At 36.2% G+C, this 25,332-nt stretch overlaps 1 protein-coding gene across 1 annotated transcript; it reads left to right on the forward strand.

The window, feature by feature from the left end:
• Positions 1-12,353: 12,353 nt before the first annotated feature.
• On the forward strand, positions 12,354-15,185 carry LOC103321705 (protein NRT1/ PTR FAMILY 2.13-like). The gene is made up of 4 exons (XM_008223530.2): positions 12,354-12,459; positions 12,753-12,970; positions 13,665-14,242; positions 14,327-15,185. The coding sequence occupies exons 1-4, from the start codon at positions 12,354-12,356 to the stop codon at positions 15,183-15,185; spliced, it is 1,761 nt and encodes a 586-aa protein (XP_008221752.2).
• The last annotated feature ends 10,147 nt before the right edge of the window (positions 15,186-25,332 follow it).

The following is a 25,332-nucleotide window of genomic DNA, read 5'->3' on the forward strand; positions in this document are numbered from 1 at the left end:
ACTTCTGTCCAGTAAATTTGGTTTCCTCTTTCAAATAGCTCTGTATTTGAACTCCATCCATAACCCATACATATACATATATATATGCATAACCCATCCCCTTTCTAATTTTATTTCAGTTAAAAAAAATATATATATATATTATTGTTTTTTAAGTTGGTCACGGCATTGAGTTCGTTTCCTTTGCATTTAATTTTTTTTAAAATCAAACAATTATATTGATTATAAAAAAAAACTGCATGAATACATCAAAGATGTGTATACATGAATCTCAAACAAGACTCAAAAAACAATAATCCGAAACCAAAAAACAGTTTATCCATGTAGATTTGATTCGAGTAGGTTATTTTAAACTAACACCTCCTCATGTAAAATAACCTCTTGATGCTTTTGGTGTTTTCACAAAATCCCTTTAAGTTTTGGAATTACATTAACATCATATGAAGTTTCACATTGCTTTCACAAAACACCTTTTATTAATTTTTTACTTAAAAATTATTTTTTTGATAGAGATGATATTCTACTTTAATCTAATCTAAACTATGAGGAGGGGGATTCAGGTGCATAGTGAGGAGCACATTCGTTCTAGCCAATTTAACCAGTGGCGGTTCTAGCCTTTATGGCAGGCTGGGCTCATGCCCGGCCGAAATTTGTGTTAAAAAAATATTATCCACACTCTTCTCTCTCCTCTCTCCTCTTTTGCCCAGCCCAAATTTTGGTTAAAAAAAATATTACTTACACTCTCCTATCTCCTCTCTATCTCTCTTTTTTCATTATTTTCCTTCTCTCTTCTCTCCCTCTCTTCATTTTTTTTCTTTCTTTTCCTTCTCTCCTCTCCCCCTCCTTTTTTTTTTCTTTCTTTTCCTTCTCTCATCCCTCCTCTCTTTTTCTTCTATCTTCTCTTCTCTCTCTCTTCTTCTCTCCCTTTCTTATTTCTTATTTCTTCCTTTTCCTTCTCTCTTTTTGCTAGAAAAATATTACCTACATTACTTATGATTATTAATTTTTCTTTGTCTCGCACAAAGATAGCTATTTCAGAAATTACGGAACATAATTGATAGGGCTATGGGGCTCGAGTGGAAAGCCACAAACGTATGTCATAATAGATGTTTATAAAAGGAAACAAGGAGAAATGAGGTCACAACTCGTTAAAAAAAAAAAAGGCTCTGCCAATTTTCTTCCTTCCCATTTCTCCCGATATAAACCTGGCTTTTTTTAAAATTAATGTATTCCCCTATTTTATCTTTCTTTTTAATGTGAAATAAATTTTTTTCTATTTTTTTATTTTAATTTTAATTTTGGTTTTTATTTTAGTTTTTGTATTTGTAGATATAGATGCATTTGAGGGCAAGGCTTATTACTTCTTCCCTCACTATGCAGTTTTTTTTAATGTTTATTAATGAAATTCACTCTTTTCATCAAGTTTATTATATAAGTTTTGCCCGGTTGGCTTTCGAATCCTGGAACCGCCACTGAACTTAACTATGCCTATAACTATAATATCATAGTAAAAAACTGTTATTGTCATAAAAAAATTTCTCCAAATAAAAAAGTTGACAACATTTATTATATTGTACATACACTTTGAGGTCTAATTATTGAATTTTATTTTGTTATTTGAAAAAATTTATTTTAATTAAATCATCAAATTTAATCATGGTACGAAATTGATTGACTTTGCTAAACTAAATTGGGCCTGATAGTTTTCTGCTTTTGGTTTAAAGACTACAACTTGGTTGACCAAAAAAAAGACTACAACTTGGGTCTATTTGAATTTGAATTTTAATAATTATAATCTTCTTAATATATATATATATATATATATTTAAATGGGGCAGTTATGAAAATAAAGTAACTCATGATGATGTCTTCTAGAGTGGATCTCAACGCTCAGTTATGAACGAATGTTGCTCTGATACAATTTGTTGTATATGAGATAGAATAAGGTGCTCGAAAGTATACAATGAGGCAAGTTTGAGGTGTTGAACATATCACTTGCTTCAGTAGAGTTCTTTTGTATTTTTGAATTTTTTTTAAAAAAGAAAAGAAAAGAAAGATGATGGATTTTATTAGAAAATTAGAGCATTACAAGGATAAAGCCTGTATAGAGTGGCCTCGTTAAAACATCTCTGAGGAAAACCTAATAGGACAAAATTCCAGAAGAGAAAAGAGTACCCACATGCCAAGACTACAAGAGAGACAAGCAACAATATATTCAGGAGAGTCCTCATTTAGGCAATCTTGTAACCAAAGAGGTGGGTCAGAAGACCAAAAAGCTAAGGCCTATTGACCAAGACTGAAATGCGTATGATGATCCCCACTCCGTTAGCTGTGCGGGGAATAAGGCGTGCTGAGTATGAGGGGAGCAAGGCGAGGAGCCCGCGAATATCTCCGACGAGAGCCCTTCTTGCTGCATAACAGGGATCTTCCTGGAGGATCAAATGGATGACGGTCGGAGAGTCAGACTCAATAATGAGAGGCGTGAGAGAAGCATCCACCACAAAGGAAATACCAATTTTGAGAGCATACAACTCAGTAGGTGAGCTAGGAGCACGTATCGCTACCACCCCCACAAAGACGACTGTAGTAATCTCAGACCGCTACACCAACCCCATGTAAACCAGAACTCAAGCTAAGTGAACCATCAATGTTCAGTTTAAAGTAACCCAAAGGGTGAGATTGCCACCTTTTATCAGGAATTAGAAAAGAAGACCACTTATGATGGAGTGATAAAAACTTCTGACACTCAACATCATAGTTCTTTGCACTAAAAGCTATTTGATCAGGGGGCAAGACATGAGAACCAAACAAAGCTGCATTTCGGGCATTGCACAAGAACCACAAAGTAATAGTAAACAATGAGTGTTGTGAGCTAGGCAGAATATCCCATACAGCCAACAACTAGATTGCAGCATCATGATAGGGTAAAGTGGCGAGAAGTAGAGCCCAACCTATTAGGTGCAAAATAGAATAACTAACCGTGTGAAGAGCATGCATTGCAATTTCAATTAGACCCATACAACGAAAGCAAGTGGTATCTTGGACTATTTTTAGCTGAAGAAACACCTAGGGAGAGTGTTGTAGGCGAGACGCCAGAGGAAATGTTTCATTTTTGGTGGAACTTTAAGCTTTCATAGATGCTTCCAAAACTATTAAGCCAGGACACAGATAAAGAGGCCATCTGAGCTTAAAATTCCAATGCTTTCTAATATTCACTCTTAACTGTATACCGACCATTACGAGTAAAATGCCAAATATGGCGATCACTAGTATCGCAACTCAGAGGAATAGATAGGAAAAGTTTTGCTTCAAGAAAGGTGAATAAAAGATAGATCTCAGAAACATTCTAATGACCACTAGCATTAATAAGAGCACTGACTCTAGAATCCACAGGGAGACAAGGAGAAGATTGAACAGTAAATGTAAGATGGTGAGGTACCCATAGATTGGTGTAGATGTTCACAAGTCGGCCATCATTGATACGCCATCGAAGACCACAGGAGAGGAGTTCACGACCTCATAATATCGATTGCCACGTAAAAGAAGGTATTAAACCCCTTTGAGCATGCAGAAAATCAGACTATGGAAAATATTGAGCTTTAAGCATTCATGCAATTAGGGAATTGGGAAATTCCAGTAGATGCTACCCTTGTTTGGCAAGCAAAGCCTGATTAAAACAAACGAGTTCTCAAAAACTGAGACCTCCTTCAGTCTTGTGCTTGCTCTAAATCTTCCAGGTCTTCAAATGGATACCTTTTTCACTTCTTTCAGATCACTAACAACGAGCAAAAATACTCTTAATTCATAACATAAGCAAGTTGGTAGATGAAAGACACTCATAGAATAGGTAGGCATCGCCTGATACACCGCCTTAATAAGCACCTCCTTCCCAGCTTTAGAAATAAGTTTATCTTCCTATCCTGAAATCTTCTTCCAAACACAATCTTTAATAGCTTGGAACATATGTTTTTTTAATTTTTTCTGGCTATAGTAGAAAAACCCAAATAACGTTCATGGCAAGGAATGACCGGCAACCCTAGAAGAGCATGGAGTTGAGCTTAGATTGACTCATTGGTGGATAGGCTAAAACAAAGAGCAGACTTGACAAAATTTATTTGCTACCATGAGGCTGCTTTATAAAGACTAAAAGGCGTTGCAATTCCCTTATTTGGGTAACTTCAACATCACAAAATAAGAGACTGTCATTTGCAAAAAAAAAAAGAAAAAGAAAAAAAAAGGGTGATTAAGAGAAGGTGCAAAAGGAGCAATAGAAACCTTGCAGACTCGAGAAACCTGATCGTCTTTCAGAAGTAATGCTGAAAAGCCTTCAGCCACTAAGAGGAATAAATAAGATGACAGAGGATCTCCTTGGCGTAGACCTCGAGTAGGAGTAAGGTGACTTAGCGGACACCCTTGTATCAATAAGGGGTAAGAAACATATACAATACAACCCATGATCAACTGGATAAAGCGATCAAGGAATTCCATTATGCGCATCATCCGTTCGAAATATACCCATTCCACCCGATCATAGGCCTTGGCCATATCGAGCTTCAGTATAGCCTTTCTTTTTCTTGATTTACCTCTGCGTTTCGGACAATGAATCGTTTCGAAAGCTGCAAGAACGATATCCAAGATCATACGGTGAAGGATGAATGCACTTTGATATTTTGATATGACATCCGACATTGCTTTTTTCAACCTATTAGCAAGAACTTTGGAAATAATTTTATACAAAACATTACAGATACAAATGGGATGAAATTCAATTACCTGGGAGGGAGACGAAACTTTCGTTCTTAATGCGATCAATGTATGGTTGAGGTCTTAATGCGATCAATGTATAGTTGAAATCAGCTACCCCACCACTCCCATTAAGAGCTTGTAAACAGAGCTGACAGATATCCGAGCCAATAATACTCCAGTAACACTGATAGAATAAAGTCGGCATCCCATCACAACCAGGAGCTTTAGTGGGCCCCATAGATTTGATGGCAATTTCCACTTCCTCCCGAGTGAAGAGTAGAGATAGATACCACTGAGTTAGTTGAGGAACTTAGGTAGAGACAGCCTAAAAAATTTCATTACTCATAGTTGTGTCTGCAAAAAGAAAAGAGATGATCATAGTAGTCGTGAACTACAACACCAATCATGACGGGATCACTTTATAATACATTATTAGCAGAAAAAATCTGTACCATAAAATTAATTTTGGCTCTGTGATTGGCAATCTTGTGAAAATATGAAGTGTTACAGTCACCAGTTTGCAGCCAATTGACACTATAACATTGGCTCTAATATAATTCATTGAGTTCCAATAACCTGTCGAGCTCATTTGCAACCAATTTCTTGCTCTGGAGAATGACTTCAGAAGGGGCAATAGTTTGAAAGAAAGCTAAGAGGTATGCGGAGACTGAATTTTGGAATTCATATGACTGAATTTTTGACTTTTCCACTTCGAGAGGCACTTAGCACAAATAGCAAGATTAGTCGTAGGAGATTCCTGACAATGCCACCCTTCTTGAATTATTCTTTCACAGTCTTCGCCAGTTGTCCATTGGTCCTCAAATTGGAAACGACATGTACTCTGACGACGCGAAACATCAACACTAGGCCGTGAGTCAGGGAGGAGAAAAATTGGGTAATGATTAGAAGAATATGCCAAAATATGGTAGATGGTGAAATTGCCCCACTGGTGAAGCAAGGCTAAATTACCAAATCCTCTGTCTAATTGAGCTTGAACACTGACGTCATCTTTGCGGTTGTTCATCCAAGTAAAAGGATGACCCACAAAATCAAATGATTATAGATTACAGTCATCAATTACCTGTTGAAAATCTTCAATTTGACTGATAGAGCAAAGACTAGGACCACTTTTTTCGTTCACAAACAGAATCTTATTGAAGTCAACACAACACATCCATGGACCAATATCCACCTGACTCAAATGGTGAAGAAGCTCCCAAGAATGAATCCGTCGAGTGAGGTCAGGATAGCCATAGAACCCAATAATTCGAGTAACAAAGGAATTAGGAAAGGTAACCCGAGCATCAATATGTCCCGAAAAGGATGAGAGCAACACAACCTTTAAATCAGTATTCCAAAGAATCCAAAGACCACTAAAGAGCCCTTCACTGGGAACACAGAGGACTCCACCTACACTAAGTCTTCAGACCCAGCCTCTCATCTATAGTAGTCATACGAGTCTCAGTAAGGAAAACAATATATGGTGTTTTGTCCTGTAAGAGGTTTCTGAGATCATGGAACGTACGATGGTTGCTAAGCCCCCGCACGTTCCAACTTAACATAAACATAGCAGATACTAGAATTTCCTCTCTAACCACCGAGCCAAACGGAACAAAAAAACCACAACATGCGAAGGAGAATGACAGAGATAGGAGAGCAAAAATCCAAGGAATCTCCCCAACACTAGCACTCTTAGGAAAACATCGACAAAGACCTAGAATCACAGACACTGAAACTATCAGGTAGGTGGCCCGAGGGAGACACAAGGGCAGAGAGCCCTAATTCCGACCATTCTCGCAATTGATACCATACCAAACCCAATAAAATCCCAATGGACCGGTCGATGAGCAACTACGATGAGCCCGAGTGGAGAAGGGAGATACAAAACTAGTCGCTCGTGGCGAGACGTAAGGCGAGAAGGTGAGACAATGACAACACCTATCGCAGACAAAAGGGGAGTGACGACGGCTGGATGCGTGACGGCGGCCTTGAGGGGGAACCTTAGATATGACATGCGAGTCTCCTCTTAGCTAGAGAGTGATCCCGAGCTTTTTTTTTTCTTTCCAATAACCACTTTTGTGTTTATGATTTACTTAACTTGTTTAACTAGTTACAATGTGATAAGCTTAAAGGCATTTTAAAGAGAATAATAAACTCTAGAGAGTTCTTCATAGGGAACCAAAAACACATTTTATAGGAACACTACAAGAAAAACAGTTTTTAGTGGCCAACAAATTGGTTACAAAAAGTACTGATTATGGTCACTGAATGAAATTAGTGTCCAAATATTGGTGGTCATTGGGTCGTCATTAGAAGCTTGTCACAAATTCTATTTAGTGACCGTCTTGAAATATTGGTCACTAAAAAAAAAAAACAATTAGTGACTTCCTTTGTTAGGCCATCTGCAGTCATGAGGGCTAAATGGAGCACCGGGCTATAATTTAGCCCTCCAAAATATTATTATTTTTAGAAGAATAGTGTAAAGCTAAATTTTTTCAAGGCTATATTTTAGGGCCCTTCATATTTTATTTTTTTAAGAAAAACTATGGTACAACACTCATACATTCCACTACTATGTATTGTTTAATAAATTAAAATACTATTTGGAGACAATATTTCAAATATAACGCATGTAGGTTGATAAGCATTTAACAAGATTTTTTTAATGAGATTTTAATATATTTCAAAAGTAATATATATATATATATATACAATACTAGAAAAAAGGTCAGCATTGACAAATTTATCAATGATCAAACTGACAATAGTCACAAATGGTGCTATATCACCTTGATTACGTCTCTTTGCCATTCGAAATCACAATACGATTCTCATTCAATTGATTCAGGCTTCAATAGCATCCAATATGTGACCTTATACCTCACAATTTCGATTTCAGCCCAAGATTTCCTCTAATTTGTTAAACCCTAATAGCACAATATACCCTAACTCATTGAGTTGCAAGAAGAAGATTGCTGTGCTTCGTAAAAAAATAAAAATTGCACTTAACGGAATGTCTATAAATTCTAAACTTCGAGAAACACAATGACTAATTTGGGTAAATTTTGGACAAACTACATAAAACCCCACAACCTATAGGGTCATTTATAAGTTCATACTATATTTTAGGGACATTTACCAGTACATACTCAATGTCACGGAAACCTTACAATTTGCCCCCTCCGTTAGCTAAACCGTTAGTGAATCTGTTAAATGCTGACATGGTGAATGTGGGCTCCTTTTTTTTATATATATTTTTTTTATGACATGGATTCCTGATGGACAAAAAAAATAATAAAAAATTATCTACTTTTTAAAAAGAATTTTAAAATATTAAAATTCACTATTTAAAATTTTAAAAAATGAAAAATATATATCTTTATATATATCTCTCTCTCCCCTCCTCCTACCCCCAGGCCACCCTAACCACCACCCAAGCTTACTCAGGCCACCCATCCCCAAATCTCTCTCCCCTCCCCGACACAGCCCAATCCTCAAATCCCCAACTCATGCACTCGCCATTACCCTTCTCTAATCTGTTCTGGGATATGCGGTTTGGGGTTGGGGATGAGTTGGGTTTTCGTTCCTTCCCATCTTCAAGCTTCGGATTCACAACCACCCTGCAGTCATCATTATCCCAGATTTAGTCTCCAAATCCAAACCCTAACATCCCCAATCTTCCCCTAATCTCATGGCCATAGTTGTTAGCAAGACATGAAATTGATTCACTCCAATTGAAAGCAATGAAATGAAAGTCAAGTCCCTAGTGCTACAAGTCAAATAAGATTGAACATAACAAAGATATAAAAAGGTGGAGAACTACCAGAATTTATGGTCGACCAAAGAAGAACATCAAGAAATTTTTCAACTAGAGAAATAGTGAGATGGGTATATGCAAAATCCAAATTTTGAGCACCACAGACTTCAAAAATTTTAGGGGTGGGGGAGGGAGAAAAAATAGATAGAGAAAGGGGGGAGGTGCGTGTGGCGGGTGTGGGAGATGCGTCGTCGGGTGAAGGGGAGAGGGTGGGGATGTTGTTATCGCACAATAGAACTGGACACATCTAAAGTAAGGGATAAATCAAACGACTGATCCAATTTCCACTTTGGAATCCGGTCGAAACTTTAAAGCGACACTGTAAACGTGGGTCGTAAATGACTAAAATGTCCTGAAAACAGAATACAATCGAGGGACTCGATTCGTGGCTGCACTGATAATCGTAGGCTGCCTACGTACCATTTACGAGGATCAAGCCACACGTAGTTCTTTCCTCTGCTCCGACACTGAATCTTGGTTTGTTTTATCAAACCTCACTCTAGGGCTGACATTTCTGGAGTATCCGGGACTCCGTTTTACGATCTGTCAAATACCATACGATCCTGGGAAAGTCTAGATTAACATACTTGGAATTAACTACAATCCAACGGTTCAAACGTATTGAACCCGAAAATCGCATAGGCGAGATCCGTTCGGGGTTCAAATGATATCCGAATTAAGATCCGCAAAATCCCACGCGCTCATGAGGACTAGGAGATCATTCTAGGACTGACTGTGGTCTCCACCCTACTGCTCACGTGCCGCCCACGCGCCGGCAGCGCGTGGTGCCTAAAGCGATAACGTTTCGCCGGAAAATCTCAACATCTCGGCTCAAGACTCCTATCCTAGGTAAAACACCCTATTTGGAGCCACTTTTGTTCTTGGACCTACCCCAAAAACTGGCCGGAAGTGGCCGGAATCTCAACCCGAAAATTCGGCTAAACTTTGGATCCAAGATCGAGTTATCTACGCTAGAAATTTCTGAAATCCTACCCAACCAGCAGCTAGGGCTCGAGAAATAGATGAGTTTTCATACCTGGATCACCGGAAATGGTGGCCGGATGACGGAGAACGAGCCGGCGAAAGTTTACAAAAAAACTGTCGAACACCGCCTGTTTCGCGGCTGTTTCCGGCGACTATGGCGGCAGATAGAGGCGACGAAGGGCTGAAGTTGGAAGAGGGATGTTTGGTGGTTCGTCTGGCACTGGTCTTGCCTGAATCGGAGGTCGGAGCTGAGAGAAAACAGCTCCCAAAGTCGGCTCGTCCTCCCTCCCGAAAATCAAAAAAATCTGGGTTTATATCTGAACTTCGAAATATTTACGGTTATGCCACTGAACTTCTTTTGATCGTAACTCCTTCGTTACAATTCCGATTTGAGTCCACTACATGTATACGAACTCGTTTCGTCGCTCTCTACGCAACGGTACAACTAGAATCCCCAAATTCTTTCCCGATCAAAAAGTCAACTTTTGAACTAATAAAATATTCTATGGGTATTTTTGTCTTTTTCTCAAATAAATTAATAATTAAATATTAATTTTGGGTTTGGGTTATTACATAAACATAAACGCGATATAGAAGCAGAAGCCCATATTACTTCTATTTGTGCTGCCAAGCTAGCTAAACTTACTGCACTTTATGAGGTATAATATATATTTTAGGGAGTTTCACTAAAACACCCAAAATGGGGGTTGAAATTATAAAAAAAAACCCAAGCACTATTTAAACATATAAACACACCCAAAACCCATCATTACACACACTCAAAACCCATTTATAAACACACCCAAAAAGTTGACTTTGGGGTTGATTTTGGGTGTGTTTCTATGTTTAAATAGTGCTAAATACATGTCTAGGATTGAGTTTATTTATAAATTTGTATATATTTTATTCATTGCCTCTTGTGAAATGATTGGGGTGACTGGTAATTTTAAACTAGGGCAAGAATTTGACTGGAAGAAGAAACTAAAAGAGAAGTGGGATGAAGCAGAAACTAAACTAAAAGGGAGATTTGGGTTGCGCTTGTTGGGTGGGTAAGTCGGGTGGGTGGGGGTGGGAGAGAGGAGAGAGAAAGAGAGAGACCGAGAAGGGGTAGGTGCGGTTGATTGGGCTATGGTGTCGCTCGTCGAGCTGTGAGGGCTGCTCGGTTTGGGGGAGGGGTGGCTGCTGGGTTTTGCTAGATTTTTATTTATTTATTTTAATTTTCTCTTTTTAAATTTTGAATTAATTTAACAATAATAAATAATTTAAACAATAAAATAATTTGTTATTAACTTTTTGTCCACTTGGAATCCATGTCATTAAAAAAATGGAACTCATATTCTCCACGTCAGCATTTAACAGATTTACTAACGGTTTGACTAACGAATGGGGCAATTTGTAGGGTTTCCTTGACGTTGAATATGTACTAATAAATGTCCCTAAAATCGAGTATGAACTGGTAAATGTTCCTATAAGTTGGGAGGTTTTATGTAGTTTGTCCTAAATTTTTTTGTCAGTGACCAAATTGAATTTTCGTGCAAAACCGAATGACCAAAAAGGTATTTAACCCTTTTATTTATTTATTAACGAAATGAACTTTAAGGGACGCCCTTCTATTGAGGGATCCCTCAAATAATTTTATTTGAGGGACGCCCTTTAGGGTACCCTACAAACTTTTTCCCAATGATCAAAACCATCTATTTTTTAGGTCTTCATTCATAGATCATCCTTACAAAAAATTAGACAAATCGGAAATCGTTTCGACATCCAATTGTATCTTGCAAAATCAACGAACACGGTGCTTCAAGAAAGTACTAAAATTTCAATAATTCAATTGAATGATCAAATGATATCGGATTTAAATGATTTTTTATAGAGATGATCTTTGAATGAGTATCTACAAAATAGACGGTTTGGATTAGTGAATACAATCCGGAGTGGGCTCCACAATGGGTGTCCCTCAAATAAGCTTATTTGAGGATCCTCAATGGAAACTCTCTGTATATATATATATATATATATATATAGGAGAGGGATTAAACTCGGATTAAAGGGCAAGTCACACTACCTTGATAGACTAATCTAAAATTTGTCCATCAACAACCTTTTTTTTTTTTTTTTTTCTTCCAATAGAGAAATGAAAAATCGAATACAGAACGACTTTCAATATTTTGAAACATCACTAGAAGAATAAGAACTTCATTAGATCAAATGCTAGTTGATGTCAGCGGCTTACTTGAATTCAAATAGAATCATCCCCCATTACAGGGTCTGCCAAAAAGGAAGTGGGGATCAAAAATGAAATGAAAAATAAACTAGTATCACAGCATATGATATCTACAATTTGAAATTTATTTCGATGCCATTTACATATATAGAAAAGAAAAAAATCTCGCAAGAAATCCAGGCTGATACTACAATAATAGAGGTTGACTCATGTTATTGCTAATATTTGGGCTAAGTATCTTCGAAACAAACTTGGTAAATTTTGAATGCTTTAAAACATAAATAGTATAAATTCGATCAGTTGGATTTGATAGTACAATTGTTTGATACACTGAAACATGGCGTATCTATGCTCGATCCATCACTTTGGATAAAAATGGGAATTTTGTTGAGGGGAGTTTTTTTTTTTTGTTTTTTTGTTTTTTCTTTTTTGAGAGAGAGAGAGTGGTTGAATGAATCATGAAGATGTGGATATATAAATACGAAAGAGAACTCTATCAGAGTCCAAACATGACAGAGAGAAAAATGGCGGGGGGTTAAAAGCAGCTCTTTCTTGTCCTCCTGCTTCAGCAAACGCAAATCAATGCCTTCCCATAAGTCTCCATCCTCAGAGCCATTGTTGCAACAAAAGGATGCCATCACAGTCCAAAGAAGAAAGAATGGATGGAAAGCCGTACCTTACATCTTAGGTACTTATTGATATATTATGTATGATGCTATATATTTTCATATAAATTATAATATGAGCGATTTGGGAAGGAGGAAAACCTTGCAAAGACTTATGAGGAGTTGGGTCACTCCCCCCATTGCCAATTGGTTTTGGGGTGGAAACTCAATTTCCTTCATATAAGTGATAAAATATTATATATGTGCTTGGAATTCAAGAAAATTGAAAAGTTTTATAAATTGAGACATGTATTTTTTTGTTTTGTTTTTTGTTTTTTTTTTTTGTTTTTTTGTTTTTTTTGTTTTTGTTTTGCAGGTAATGAATCAATTATAAAGATGGCAACATATGGGTTGCAAACAAATTTTATGGTGTATTTGGTGAGGGAGTATCACATGGATCAGGTTTCTGCTGCCAATATTCTCAACATTTGGACAGGCCTCTACTGTTTATTGACAGTCGTTGGTGCCTCAGTTGCTGATATCTATCTTGGCAAATTTCTCACCATTGCTCTGGCTTCCCTTGCAAGTCTTCTGGTAAACAATTAATCAACATCTATCTCACTAGGGATGGCAATGGGTCGAATCGAGGGTGGGTATGTCATTCTCATCCACATCCCGTTAAGCTTTTTCCCCCATCCCTGCCTTCATACCCGCAATATTCATATCGGGTATTCCTCATCCCCACCTTCATTGTGAAATGGGTTCCTCGACCCACCCCATTACGGAAAAAAAAACCAATATATAACTATTTTGCTGAAGAAAAAAAAAATACTAAGGCAAGATAATGAATATATATAATATATACTTATAAGATAATATAAGAATGTTTATATATGTATTGGAAGTTATAAATAAGTAGTGTCGCTTAAGATTTGTATAAATTATATAAGTATATAATATAATAATATAATAATATAAAACTTAGTTGGTGCAATCACTTTAATTGCATATTGATATATACTATGATATATATATATATATATACATATTCTAAATGGGGAGGGTTTGGGTGGGGGATTAAAATACCATCCCCGCCCCTCCCCAAACACTATATCCAAAAAAATCCCCATTCTCATACCCTTTTTTTGTCCTTCATACCAGTCGCAATAGGGTCAAATCCTCGCGAAGACCTACCAGCCAGGGGGAAACTTGCCATCCCTACTCACATTAATTAATCATGATTAATTAGCTTAATTGGGTCCTAATTATGATATATCATGTGTATTAGGGAATGGTAACAATAACTATGACAGCCTTTGTGCCACAATTAAGACCGCCGCCTTGCATCCTTGATGGTCAAAAACATCTTGTACAATGTGTCTCCAACACAAAAACCCAACTAGGTTTCTTGCTTGCTGGGCTATCTTTGCTAGCCATAGGCACAGGTGGAATAGCGCCCTGCAGCACTCCCTTTAGCGTTGACCAATTTGACTCAACCACTGTCGAAGGAAGAAAATCAGTCCATAGCTTTTTGAATTGGTACTATGCTTCATCCACAGTGATAATGTTGATCAACCAAACTCTAGTGGTCTACATTCAAGACTCTGTTAGCTGGGCCTTGGGTTTTGGGATCCCCACCCTCCTCATGTTATCTGTAATTCCCCTGTTTTTGGCTGGCTCCAAAATTTACCACCATGTGAAGCCAGAAGGAACCACATTTATCAGCTTTGCACAAGTTCTTGTTGCTGCCTACAAGAAGCGCCACCTTAAGCTTCACAACGACGAAAGGGTTTGCGGGGTTTTCTTGGATGTTTCATCGGATGGAAATGTGGTGCTCTCCAAGCACTCTCTCACTACAAAATTCAGGTAAAGCTTGATGGGTTCATTTTGTCTTACATTGCTTGCTTGTTCTTTTACTAGTTCTCATTTGGCACTACTTTGGTGGCTCAGCTCCTTGAAGAAAGCAGCTTTAGTAGTGGACGATGACCTAAAAGATGATGGGTCTTGCGCAAATCCATGGAGGCTGTGCAGCATCCAACAGGTTGAAGAGGTGATATGCTTCATGAAAATCCTCCCAATATGGGCTTCTGGTGGCATCTGCTTCATGACCTCTGCACAAGAAGGAACATTTGTAGTGTCACAAGCCCTCAAAATGGACAGGCATATTGGACCCAATTTCGAAATGCCTGCTGGGTCAATCAAAGTCATGTCATTGATCACATTATGCCTGGGCATCCCATTGTACAACCGTGTCCTTCAACCAGCCCTCAGAAAGATCACCAAGCATGAAAACGGCATCACAACTCTCCAAAGAATAGGACTCGGGTATTTGTTCTCGATTCTGTTCGCGGTGGTTGCTGGACTGGTTGAGCAACAGAGAAGAGCTTCTGCGTTGTCACAAGGTTCAGCAGATGGCGTTGCTCCCATGTCTGTGTTTTGGCTATTTCCACAGCTAATGTTCCTTGGCATGGTTGAGTTGTTTGGCTTTGTTGGGCACATTGAATTGTACAACAAGGAGTTTCCTGAGAAGATGAGGAGCATTGGGAATTCTCTGATCTATCTTTGCATTTCTGGGGCTACTTATTTGAGTACCTTGATGGTGAGCATTGTGTACAGTGTTACAGGGAAGCATGGGGAGCCCAACTGGTTGGACAATGATATCAATGCCGGCAGACTGGACTATTTCTTCATCCTTATAGCTGCGCTTGGGGTGCTGAATTTTGCGTATTTTTGGTCCTGTGCTCGTGGATATACTTATACTTCCAGTGTAAAAGCAGAGGAGAGTAAAGAGACCGACATTTTGGTTTAAGACTACTGTCCCGTAAATTTGATTTCTTCTTTCAAAAGCTTTGTTTTTGAACTCCATCCATAACCCATACATATATATATGTACATCAAACATATATATGTGTACATATCAAACATAAATAAATAAAAGTTGTTTTGTATGATATTAGGATCCAGAGAATCCTCTTTGTAATTTTACTTCAGTTTTCAAAATACTAGCCTCTCCGCACGCGCTCAGAGGCTTTTTTTTAAAAAAAATTAAATTTATTTTAGAAATAAAAAAGATAATGGGTATTTGTGTTCCATAAAAATAAGATCAATTATCTGATTTTTCTTTTTCTTTTTTTTTAAATATGAAAAAAAATATGAATTTACCATATTATCCTCATTTAATTAATAATTTCAATTCTTAATGTTCGCATTAATTAAGGGCATTTTTTGGTATTTTGAATGTTTCACCATTCTCTGCCTTTTACTTTATATATACAGGGAGCTTCCATTGAGGGATCCTTCAAATAAGCTTATTTGAGGGACACCCCTTGTAGGCCCCACTCCGGATTGTATTTCACTAATCCAAACCGTCTATTTTGTAGATACTCATTCAAAGATATCTCTACAAAAAATCACTTGAATCCGATATCATTTGACCACTAAATTGAGTTATTGAAATTTTAGTACTTTATTGAAGCACCATGTTCATTGATTTTGTAAAACACAATTGGATATCGAAACGGTTTCAAATTCGTCTAAGTTTTTGTAAGGATGATCTATGAATGAAGAGCTAAAAAATAGATGGTTTGTATCATTGAGAAAAAAATTGTAGGGTACCCTAAAGGGCGTCCCTCAAATAAAATTATTTGAGGGATCCCTCAATAGAAGGGGACTGTATATATATATATATATATATATCATCCTTACAAAAAATTAGACAAATCAGAAACCGTTTCAACATCCAATTGTGTCATACAAAATCAATAAACACGGTGTTTCAAGAAAGTTCTAAAATTTCAATAACTCATTGAATGGTCAAATGATATCAGATTCAAGTGATTTTTTGTAGAGATGATCTTTGAATGTGTATCTACAAAATAGACGGTTTGGATTAGTGAAATACAATCCGGAGTGGGCCCTATAAGGGGTATCCTTCAAATAAGCTTATTTGAGGGATCCCTCAATGGAAGCTCTCTGTATATATATATATATATATATATATATATATTCTTGTAGAATAATTAGAGTTAAGAATTAACTATTTATCTTCTTCTTCATTCTTCCAACCCATACACTTGAGACTATCAAAATTGATATTAAGCCCATCCGAGACAAAGTAGACCCCCGGAAAATTATCTACCATTCTCTCTACATTTACCAAGTCTTGAGTCAAAAAAGCTGGGGTTCACGTCCCTATGAACTTCGAACCCTTCCATCCAAATTACAATATAATTATGCCGATTATGTTGAGTCCTGGTATTATATTTTCTTACATCAGACCCCTGAGTTTACACATTCTTGGTTTATCAATTTTGATAATCTCAAGTGTATGGGTTGGAAGAATGAAGAAGAAGATAAATAGTTAATTATTAACTCTAATTATTCTACAAGAAACCTATTATCTGCAATTATCCCTTCTGGTTCTAGACCCCTTCTGGTATCAGAGCCGTAAGAGTTGTAAGAGTTTGAGTCTAAGTTGCAACTCATCCAACCCAAGTGGCTGGTTTAGGATTTCTGAGTTGAAGTTTTAGTTTCTTCTTTTCTTTCTTTTTGTTCCTCAAGGTCCTGTTTAGTTTTCTCCCTTAAGGTCTGACCCGTGAGTCCTTTTTCCAAACGATAAGTCCCAGGGTGTGGCACGAGCGGTGGGCAGGAGACAGAGAGCTAGGGAGAGTACTAATAGGTTTCTTGTAGAATAATTAGAGTTAAGAATTAACTATTTATCTTCTTCTTCATTCTTCCAACCCATACACTTGAGTATAATGAGTCGCCTCTTTAGAACAAATTCTTATAGTTCGAGCAGCTCTAGAACCCCTATAAGTCGTATGCCTGAAATTGTAAATGAAGAACAATTTGAGTATAATTCTAATAATGATAATGAACAATTAGATTTCAGAGATTGGAATATACCTAAAATTCATAGTCAAAATATTTATAAGAAAAAATGGTCTTTATCTGCGTTTAATTCAACTACACATGCTAAGACAGTAGAACAAGTTTATGCTTTAAGTAAGGAACATGAATCTTGTAAGTTACTTCATATAGATTCCATTAAGAAACATAAGCATGATGGTAATAATTTCCTACATATTGGCCTTGTTCAAGTTGCTGTTAAGCCTTTAACTAGATTAGGATTACAAGCTTCTATATTGTTATGCTTGCGTGATGCACGATTTACTGAATTTGATGATAGCGTACTGGGCATGATTGAGTCTAGTTTGTGTAATGGTCCTGTACATTTTGATTGCTATCCTGATTTCACAGTTAGTTTAAATGATCCTCATATCCTTAAGACCTTAACCTTAAATATTAAGACTTCTGGTTATAATGTTCTTCCTGGTACCCAACCTTTAGCACTAGTTTATAGAATTTATTACAAAGTTATAGGTACAAATATCAATTTCCAAGCTTTAAATAAAAGCCCCAAAGACCAGACACTTCTCATACAAAGCTGTACGCCTGATGCTAACATAAGAATCCCTCACACTGTTAAATGGTCTGAGATTAGCCTGCCTAAAGAATGGACCTTAGTCACTGAGACCCAACCTGCTCCTATCCAGCGTAGTTTGAATAATTTGGACTATATTCAGCAATACTTAGATGGTACAGTCAAAATTAACTTTGGTAATACACCTAAGTCTGTAGTTAAATTGCAACAGCTACCTACACCAAGCCCATCAAAGAGACATGAGCCCGCTAGAAATTCTTTTGCAACCTCTTCCTCTACCCAAGAACGAGACTTAGAAATAGAACGAGACTTAATAGATCTTAAACTACATTCCTTACGAAAAAAGAACCAGGTTAACCAACCTTGTTACGAAACCTTACCTCCTACAGCCAATCAACCTAAACCTGAGTCTCCCCCTACTTCACCTACCCAAACTGATTTCCTTGCAAGCGAAATGGCTAATGCCCATATTTACGACATAGACAACCAATTAAAAGTTCTTCATAAATCTGAGTCATTTAAAATCAATTGGAAAACCTTAGATAAGCATCTTTACGATCCCAGTAATCAAAGCCGTCGAGATATATATCATCACATTATTCCTGATAAAAATAAGAGACAAGAAATATTTAATGAATGGAAAAAATACATGCGTTCTAAGAAAACAGAAATCTATTATCTTGATTTTGTAGAAAGCCATTATATTTTCAATGAGATAAAAACTTTGACTAAAGAAAAGTGGACCAAATTAGATCAATCTGAGACCATGTCTAGTCATCCCCCTGTAGAAACTATTATTATTAAACATGGAACGAGAACTATAGTAGCAAGCCCTTTTAAGATCGCTGATTCCACCGATGAGTCCAATAAGAGATTAATTGAACAAAGTAATTATACTAATCAAAGCCTAGTTACTATCGGAAAACAATTAGATAAAATAGAAACTAAAGTTGATAAATTACTCCCTTCCGAACCTAAGCTTAAAACCAAAGAAAAGCCTTTAGTTCAATTTCATGATTTACAATCTAAGTTTTCTCTTAAGACATCACCTACAATGAAAAAGATAGAAACCATGCTTAAGCAACTTACCCCTGCAAAACCGGAAAAATCTGGCCTTAAAGTTATAGGAGCATCTTTCCCCGATCTGTCCGAAACTGATTCAGAGTCAAATACAGAATCTATTGAATCTAGTAATATTTCAAAAATTGAAAATGCTTTTAAAAATCTGGAACTACAATCTGAATTGAGAGTTAAACGTGTAACCAATAGGACTACTCCTACAAGTATAACAAAAAATTTGTACCCTAAGCCTACACCACCTGATATTCAATTTGAAGAAAGAAATAATTTGAGTCAATTTTCTGTTTCCTCTGATAAATTATATGAATGGAATATAGATGGTTTATCTGAGCAAGAAATAATGAACAAATTAACCCATATGTCCATGGTCGCTAATAGTTATATCACTAATCATAATTTAAGACAATCTGAGATCGTTCCTCTGTTAGTAACAGGCTTTACAGGCACCCTACGTTCTTGGTGGGATAAGCATTTATCTGATGAGTCTCGCAATAATATTATTCATGCAATAAAACTTAATGATGAATGTCTTCCTTTGTTTGATGAAAATGTAGGACGTGGTATAGAAGATGGTGTCAATACTCTCTTTTACACGATAGTTGAACATTTTATAGGAACACCAAGTCATACTCAGTCTAGAATACGTGATCAGTTGAGTAATTTAAGATGCCCCCAATTAAGTGATTTTAGATGGTATAAAGATGTTTTTATTTCCCGAGTCATGTTAAGAGAAGATAGTAATCAAGCCTTTTGGAAAGAAAAGTTTATTAATGGATTACCTAATCTATTCGCCCATAAAATACGTAACGTTTTAAGCAATGAATTAGGACATATAGATTATGACAATTTAACTTATGGTAATATAATTAGTACAATTAATCAAGAAGGTATGAAAATGTGCATTGATATGAAAATTAACCGACAAATACAATCTGAGAAAAGATTTGCCAAATATGAATTAGGAAATTTCTGTGAGCAATATGGTCTGTTTGTTCCCCCTTCTAGACAAAATAAACATAAATATAGCTCTCCTAAGCATATTAGAAAAAACCGTCATTATAAGCGTAAGAAATACCCATACCAACAAAATAATGAATTTTATAAGAAAAAAAAATTTCACCCTAAGAAAAACTGGTCCAAAAAGCCAAAAGATAAGAAACTAATAGATAAAAGCAAAGTTAGATGTTATAAGTGTCAGAAGTTTGGCCATTATGCCAATAAGTGTAAAGTAAAAGATACTATCAGACAATTACAGATTACAGATGAAGAAAAAACCAAATTACTTAAAGTACTTGAAATAAGAAATTCTGAGTCTAGTGATAATGAAATCATGGTCAGCAACTCTGAGTCATCCCATTATGAGTCTTCTGATTCTACACCCAGTTCGCCAAATATTCAACTAGGATGCAAAGATAAATGTTGTAATGTCCTCAAGTCTATTTCAGTCTTAACTAAGCAAGAAGAGCAAGAAGAATTGTTATTAGAACTAATCAGTAAGGTAGAACATCCTGAGTTAAAAACTGAATATTTGAAGAAATTAAAAAAAATTACGACCCAAGAAAATAGCATAAGTCAACCCTCTTCTTCTACTATAAGCCTCAATACAACCTTAGAAAGATTCCATAAGAAAAAGGACATCTCTTTACAAGATTTACACGCTGAAGTTAAAACTATGAAAATGGAAATAATTGAGTTAAAACAATTAAGCCATAAGTTGCAAACTGAGAATTATGATATTCGGCAAAACCTAAATTTCTTTCTAGAAAAAGAACCCCCTAAGACTGATAGTCAACCTGATAGCCCAGCCCATTTTGAAGAAAATGAGAAAAATGATCAAGCCCTTAATTTAATTAATCATGTCCCATTTAGAAAATGGTATTCCAAAGTTACTATAATTGTTGATGATTTTGAAATAAATACTATTGCTTTGTTTGATTCTGGAGCAGACCTTAATTGTATAAAAGAAGGATTAATCCCAACTAAGTATTATATGAAATCTAAAGAATCCCTAAGCACTGCTTCTGGAAAATTATTGCAATTAAAATACGAAATCCCAAAAGCACATGTTTGCCAAAACAGAGTCTGTTTTAAAACATCGTTTGTCTTAATAAAAAATATAACTGATAAGGTTATTTTAGGATTGCCCTTTATAAGCCTTCTTTATCCTCTGCAAGTTGAATTTGATGGAGTTGTTTCTAGTCATTTAGGAGAAAAGGTTAAGTTTGAATTTCTCACTCGACCTGAGTTGCATGCCTTAAGAATTTTGCAAAAAAATAAACCTGCTTTGTTAATTCAGGACAAGACTAATCACATTTGCCACTTACAGAAAGAAGTAAACACTAAGAGAATTGAGTCTCATTTAAGTCATTCTTCTTTGCAGAAACAAATCCAAAATTTTGAGAAAAAGTTGATTGATGAGATATGTTCTGATTTACCTACTGCATTTTGGCATAGAAAACATCATGCTGTAAAATTACCTTACATAAAAAACTTCTCTGAGAAAAATATTCCTACTAAAGCCCGTCCAATACAAATGAATCAGGAAATGGTAAGTTATTGTAAAACTGAAATTAATGAACTATTACAAAAAAAATATTATTAGGAAAAGTAAGTCTCCATGGTCTTGCCCTGCCTTTTATGTACAGAAAAATACTGAGTTAGAACGAGGATCACCAAGATTAGTTATAAATTATAAACCTCTCAATATTGTGCTCGAATGGATTAGATACCCTATCCCTAATAAGAGAGACTGATCAACCGTTTAAGTAATGCTGTTATTTTTTCTAAGTTTGATTTAAAGAGTGGTTTTTGGCAAATACAAATTGATGAATCTGATAGATACAAAACTGCTTTCGTTACTCCCTTTGGCCATTATGAGTGGCATCCAAATTACAATATAATTATGCCGATTATGTTGAGTCCTGGTATTATATTTTCTTACATCAGACCCCTGAGTTTACACATTCTTGGTTTATCAATTTTGATAGTAAGTTTCACAGTGAGCTTCCCTACTAGGTTTCTTCACTGGTGGGATACACATGGTCCTAAATCAGAAATTATTCCTCCCCAAGTCACTGAGCGAATTACCTATTTCTCTGCAAAAGTAAAAATTTCTGAACGTGATTCCTTTTTTCCAATTCCTCAACTTTTCTTTACTCATTATAAAATTCCTTGGATTATGAAATGGTCTTATAATGTTAATTGGGAAACTAGAATTTTTTCTCGTCAATTTTTTGTTAAGTGGTGGGATCGTTTTGAAATCCACCGTACTTCTGAATCTGTATACCGTGATTTTCCCCAAGCTCCATTCCCTACGCATGAACCTGAGCCTGCTTCTCCTCATTCTTCCCAAACTACTCTCTCTGTTGAAGGTAAATCTAAATCTGAGTTACAGGATATGGCTAAGCAACTCTTACTCCAAGCCTCCCAAATGCAAGACGATGAAGACACTGAATCTCAATCCTTTTCAAGCTGCCAACCACGCCAATTGAGCCCGAGCCCTGATCGTCCCATGAGATGGTCCGACTATCCTCACGGTCAAGACCCTAATGAAGCATATGCCACCTATGAGCTCAATTCCTACTAAGCATCCTCATCATCATGAAGTCCATATGGCAGACAAAACTGAAAGCTGACCCGGTAAAAGCAAAAGCAGATTCTAAGTTAAAGCAAAAGCGCCTGAGTGAAAGTATAAGTGAAAGCAAAAGCAGATTCTGAGTGAAAGCATAAAGAAGATTCCTAAGCAAAAGCATCTGAGTCCACAGTATAAAGCCCGGTCAAAAGACATACAGTCCCATGCTCGTGATTATAAAGCTACCGTAGTTATTTTACTCGAGTTACTTTTTGTTTACTAAGGTTTAAATTTTCCTTATTTAAGACAGCCCTTGCATCATTTGTAGGCAGAATGTAAAAGTTTAGTTTCCTAGTTTCAAATTGTTCTCAGAAACAATGATCTGAAGAACAACTGAGTGTGAGCGAAGCCAGGAACTATACTTGTAAGCCAACATTCTCATAAGCCTATGTTTTAATAAAGTCTTTGAAATTTAAAATTTTTTGAGTATTTTTAAATATATCATTATGTTCATCTGCTCAATGTTTGTATTTTCATTAATAAGATTCATGCATAAATTACGTTTATTTTATTATGTTTGTGTTATTACTATCTGCAATTATATATATATATATATATATATTGAGGATCCCTCATATTTTATTTGATGCCATATATAGATCCACACCACTATTTTTTAGGTCTCCATTCATAGTTAAAAAAATCATCGGAAACCATTTGACATCTTGTGTCTTACAAAATCATTACAAAATTTCTATGGAAATGATATCGATAAGATGATCGAATAAGTATCATTTGCTGATTGTCCAGTCAGTTTTCACACAAAACATAGACCAAACAAGACCAGACCAAAAAGACGACAAAAAAAAAGAACAAACCAAGAAAGATTTACACATGAAAAAACCAGAAGTCACATTGATTGTTTTCAAACCAGGCTCAAAGCAGTACTTCAAAAGCAGCCAAGGAACTTCTTTGGAATACTTCCAGTTGCACGGTGTTTAGCAGCGGTCTCATCCGCCTTGAGGAATTCTTCCCCGCGATTGGCTATAGCCAAAGCCCTCTTTTCATCTGCTTGTTTGTGAAGAAGAGCAACTTGGTTTCTCATTTTTTCTGCATATTGTGTCTTTTTCTTCTCCAATTTTTCCTGATAACCAATGAAACTGTTAAATTTGAATATAAATTGAAAGAAAAACTGACAAAGGCAAGCAGATAGAAAATTTGCAGGGGAACAACTCATTCGGAGAATTTGCTCTAAAAGCTCTGCGGTGTCGGTGCCATTCATAGCCTTTTTTTATTAAGATTCAGTTCCGCTTCTTGCTCTTACCCATCTTCCTCTACAAAAAAACTTTTGAAAAAAAATCAAAAAAACAAGGCCAGTCGCCATAACCCACCAAACTCAAATCGATTTCAAAACCTAATTTGTACTTGGTCAATTTATTGATCAAATTCTAATTTGAATTCAAACCCTAAGGTTGCATAACACTAAAAAGCCCCAATTTCAAGCTTCGCTTGATCAAAGGAGGAGCTTTATGTGGCTTCGCTCGATCGGAACAAGACATTTTCTTCTTGTTTAGGTCACGAATAAGACGACCGTCCAATCTGAGGCTTTCGAACGTCTGCTCCTCTTCGTCATCGCTTTCAATATCCTTGGGTGGCTTATGGCAGAGTCCGTAGACTCCGAAGTTTTGATTTTTGGTGCGAACAAAAGAACCGAAACGGTTTTGTTTTCTGCTTGGGTGGGGGAAGAAATCTGGGGGCGAAAGAAATTGGGAGGAACATGGAAGAAATCGGGAGAGATAGAATATGGGTAGGGTTTTTTATTTATTTTATTTATTATTATTATAAATTTTTAATTTAATATCTTTATTTTTTAAAATAATTTAAAAAGTAAATTTTTTTTATTAATTTTTTTGTCCACGTGGAAAGCCACGTTAATTTAAAAATGGGTCTTACAAATGTCACGTAGGCAGATAACGCAGTTTCTGACGATCTCACTAAAAAAGAGGGCAAATTGTAGGTTTTCCGCGATATTGAGTATGTACTCGTAAATGTCCCCAAAATTGGGTATGAACTCATAAATGACCCTATAGATTGGGGGATTTATTGTAGTTTACCCTAAGTTGTTTTATTAGACCAGTTGGTATGGGCGTTGACTTCGTTTCCTTTCTACTCAAGTTTTTTTATTATTATTATTATTATTATTATTGTTTTATATAAATTAAACAGCGATATTCATTAAAAAAAATACTTCAAGAATACATCAAAGATGTATAGACACGAATCTCAAACAAGACCACAAAAGCAATAATTGAAAAGAGAAAAACCTTTTATCCATATAAATTTGATTGATTTAAGGTTTTTTTTTGGGTGAAATAAGGGAGAAATCCCCAGAAAATAACAACTAAACACTGCGCATCAGTCTAGGCCTAGCAAGACCAAGCAAGTCATCCACCAATAGAGAGCTAACCCAGACAGGAGTCTCGTCAAATAAACAAATTCCCAAGTTCAGATTATAACTCTAATTTGCCAAACAATCCTCAATACAATTTTTTCCCTGTAAATGTGGACAAAAGGACAAATTTCAATTTGTCTTATGAGATTACAACAACTATGTACCAAAGCAGCAAGAGGATGACATTGCAATGAATTGATTTGTTGAACAAGTGAGACAACAACAGTAGCATCTATTTCAATAACAAGGTTAGTGAAACCTTTTTCAACAGCAAGCTTTAGACCAAAATATAGACCCCAAACCTCAGCCTCCAGGATATGACCTTGGCCTAAATTCACAGCAAAACCGGCAATCTAGTCTCCTAAGGAGTCCTGAATAACACCTCCTGCTCCAATGATATTAGTGGCAAC

The sequence above is a fragment of the Prunus mume genome, linkage group LG2, assembly GCF_029339155.1.
Source record: "Prunus mume cultivar Tortuosa linkage group LG2, ASM2933915v1, whole genome shotgun sequence".
Taxonomy (NCBI): Eukaryota; Viridiplantae; Streptophyta; class Magnoliopsida; order Rosales; family Rosaceae; genus Prunus; species Prunus mume.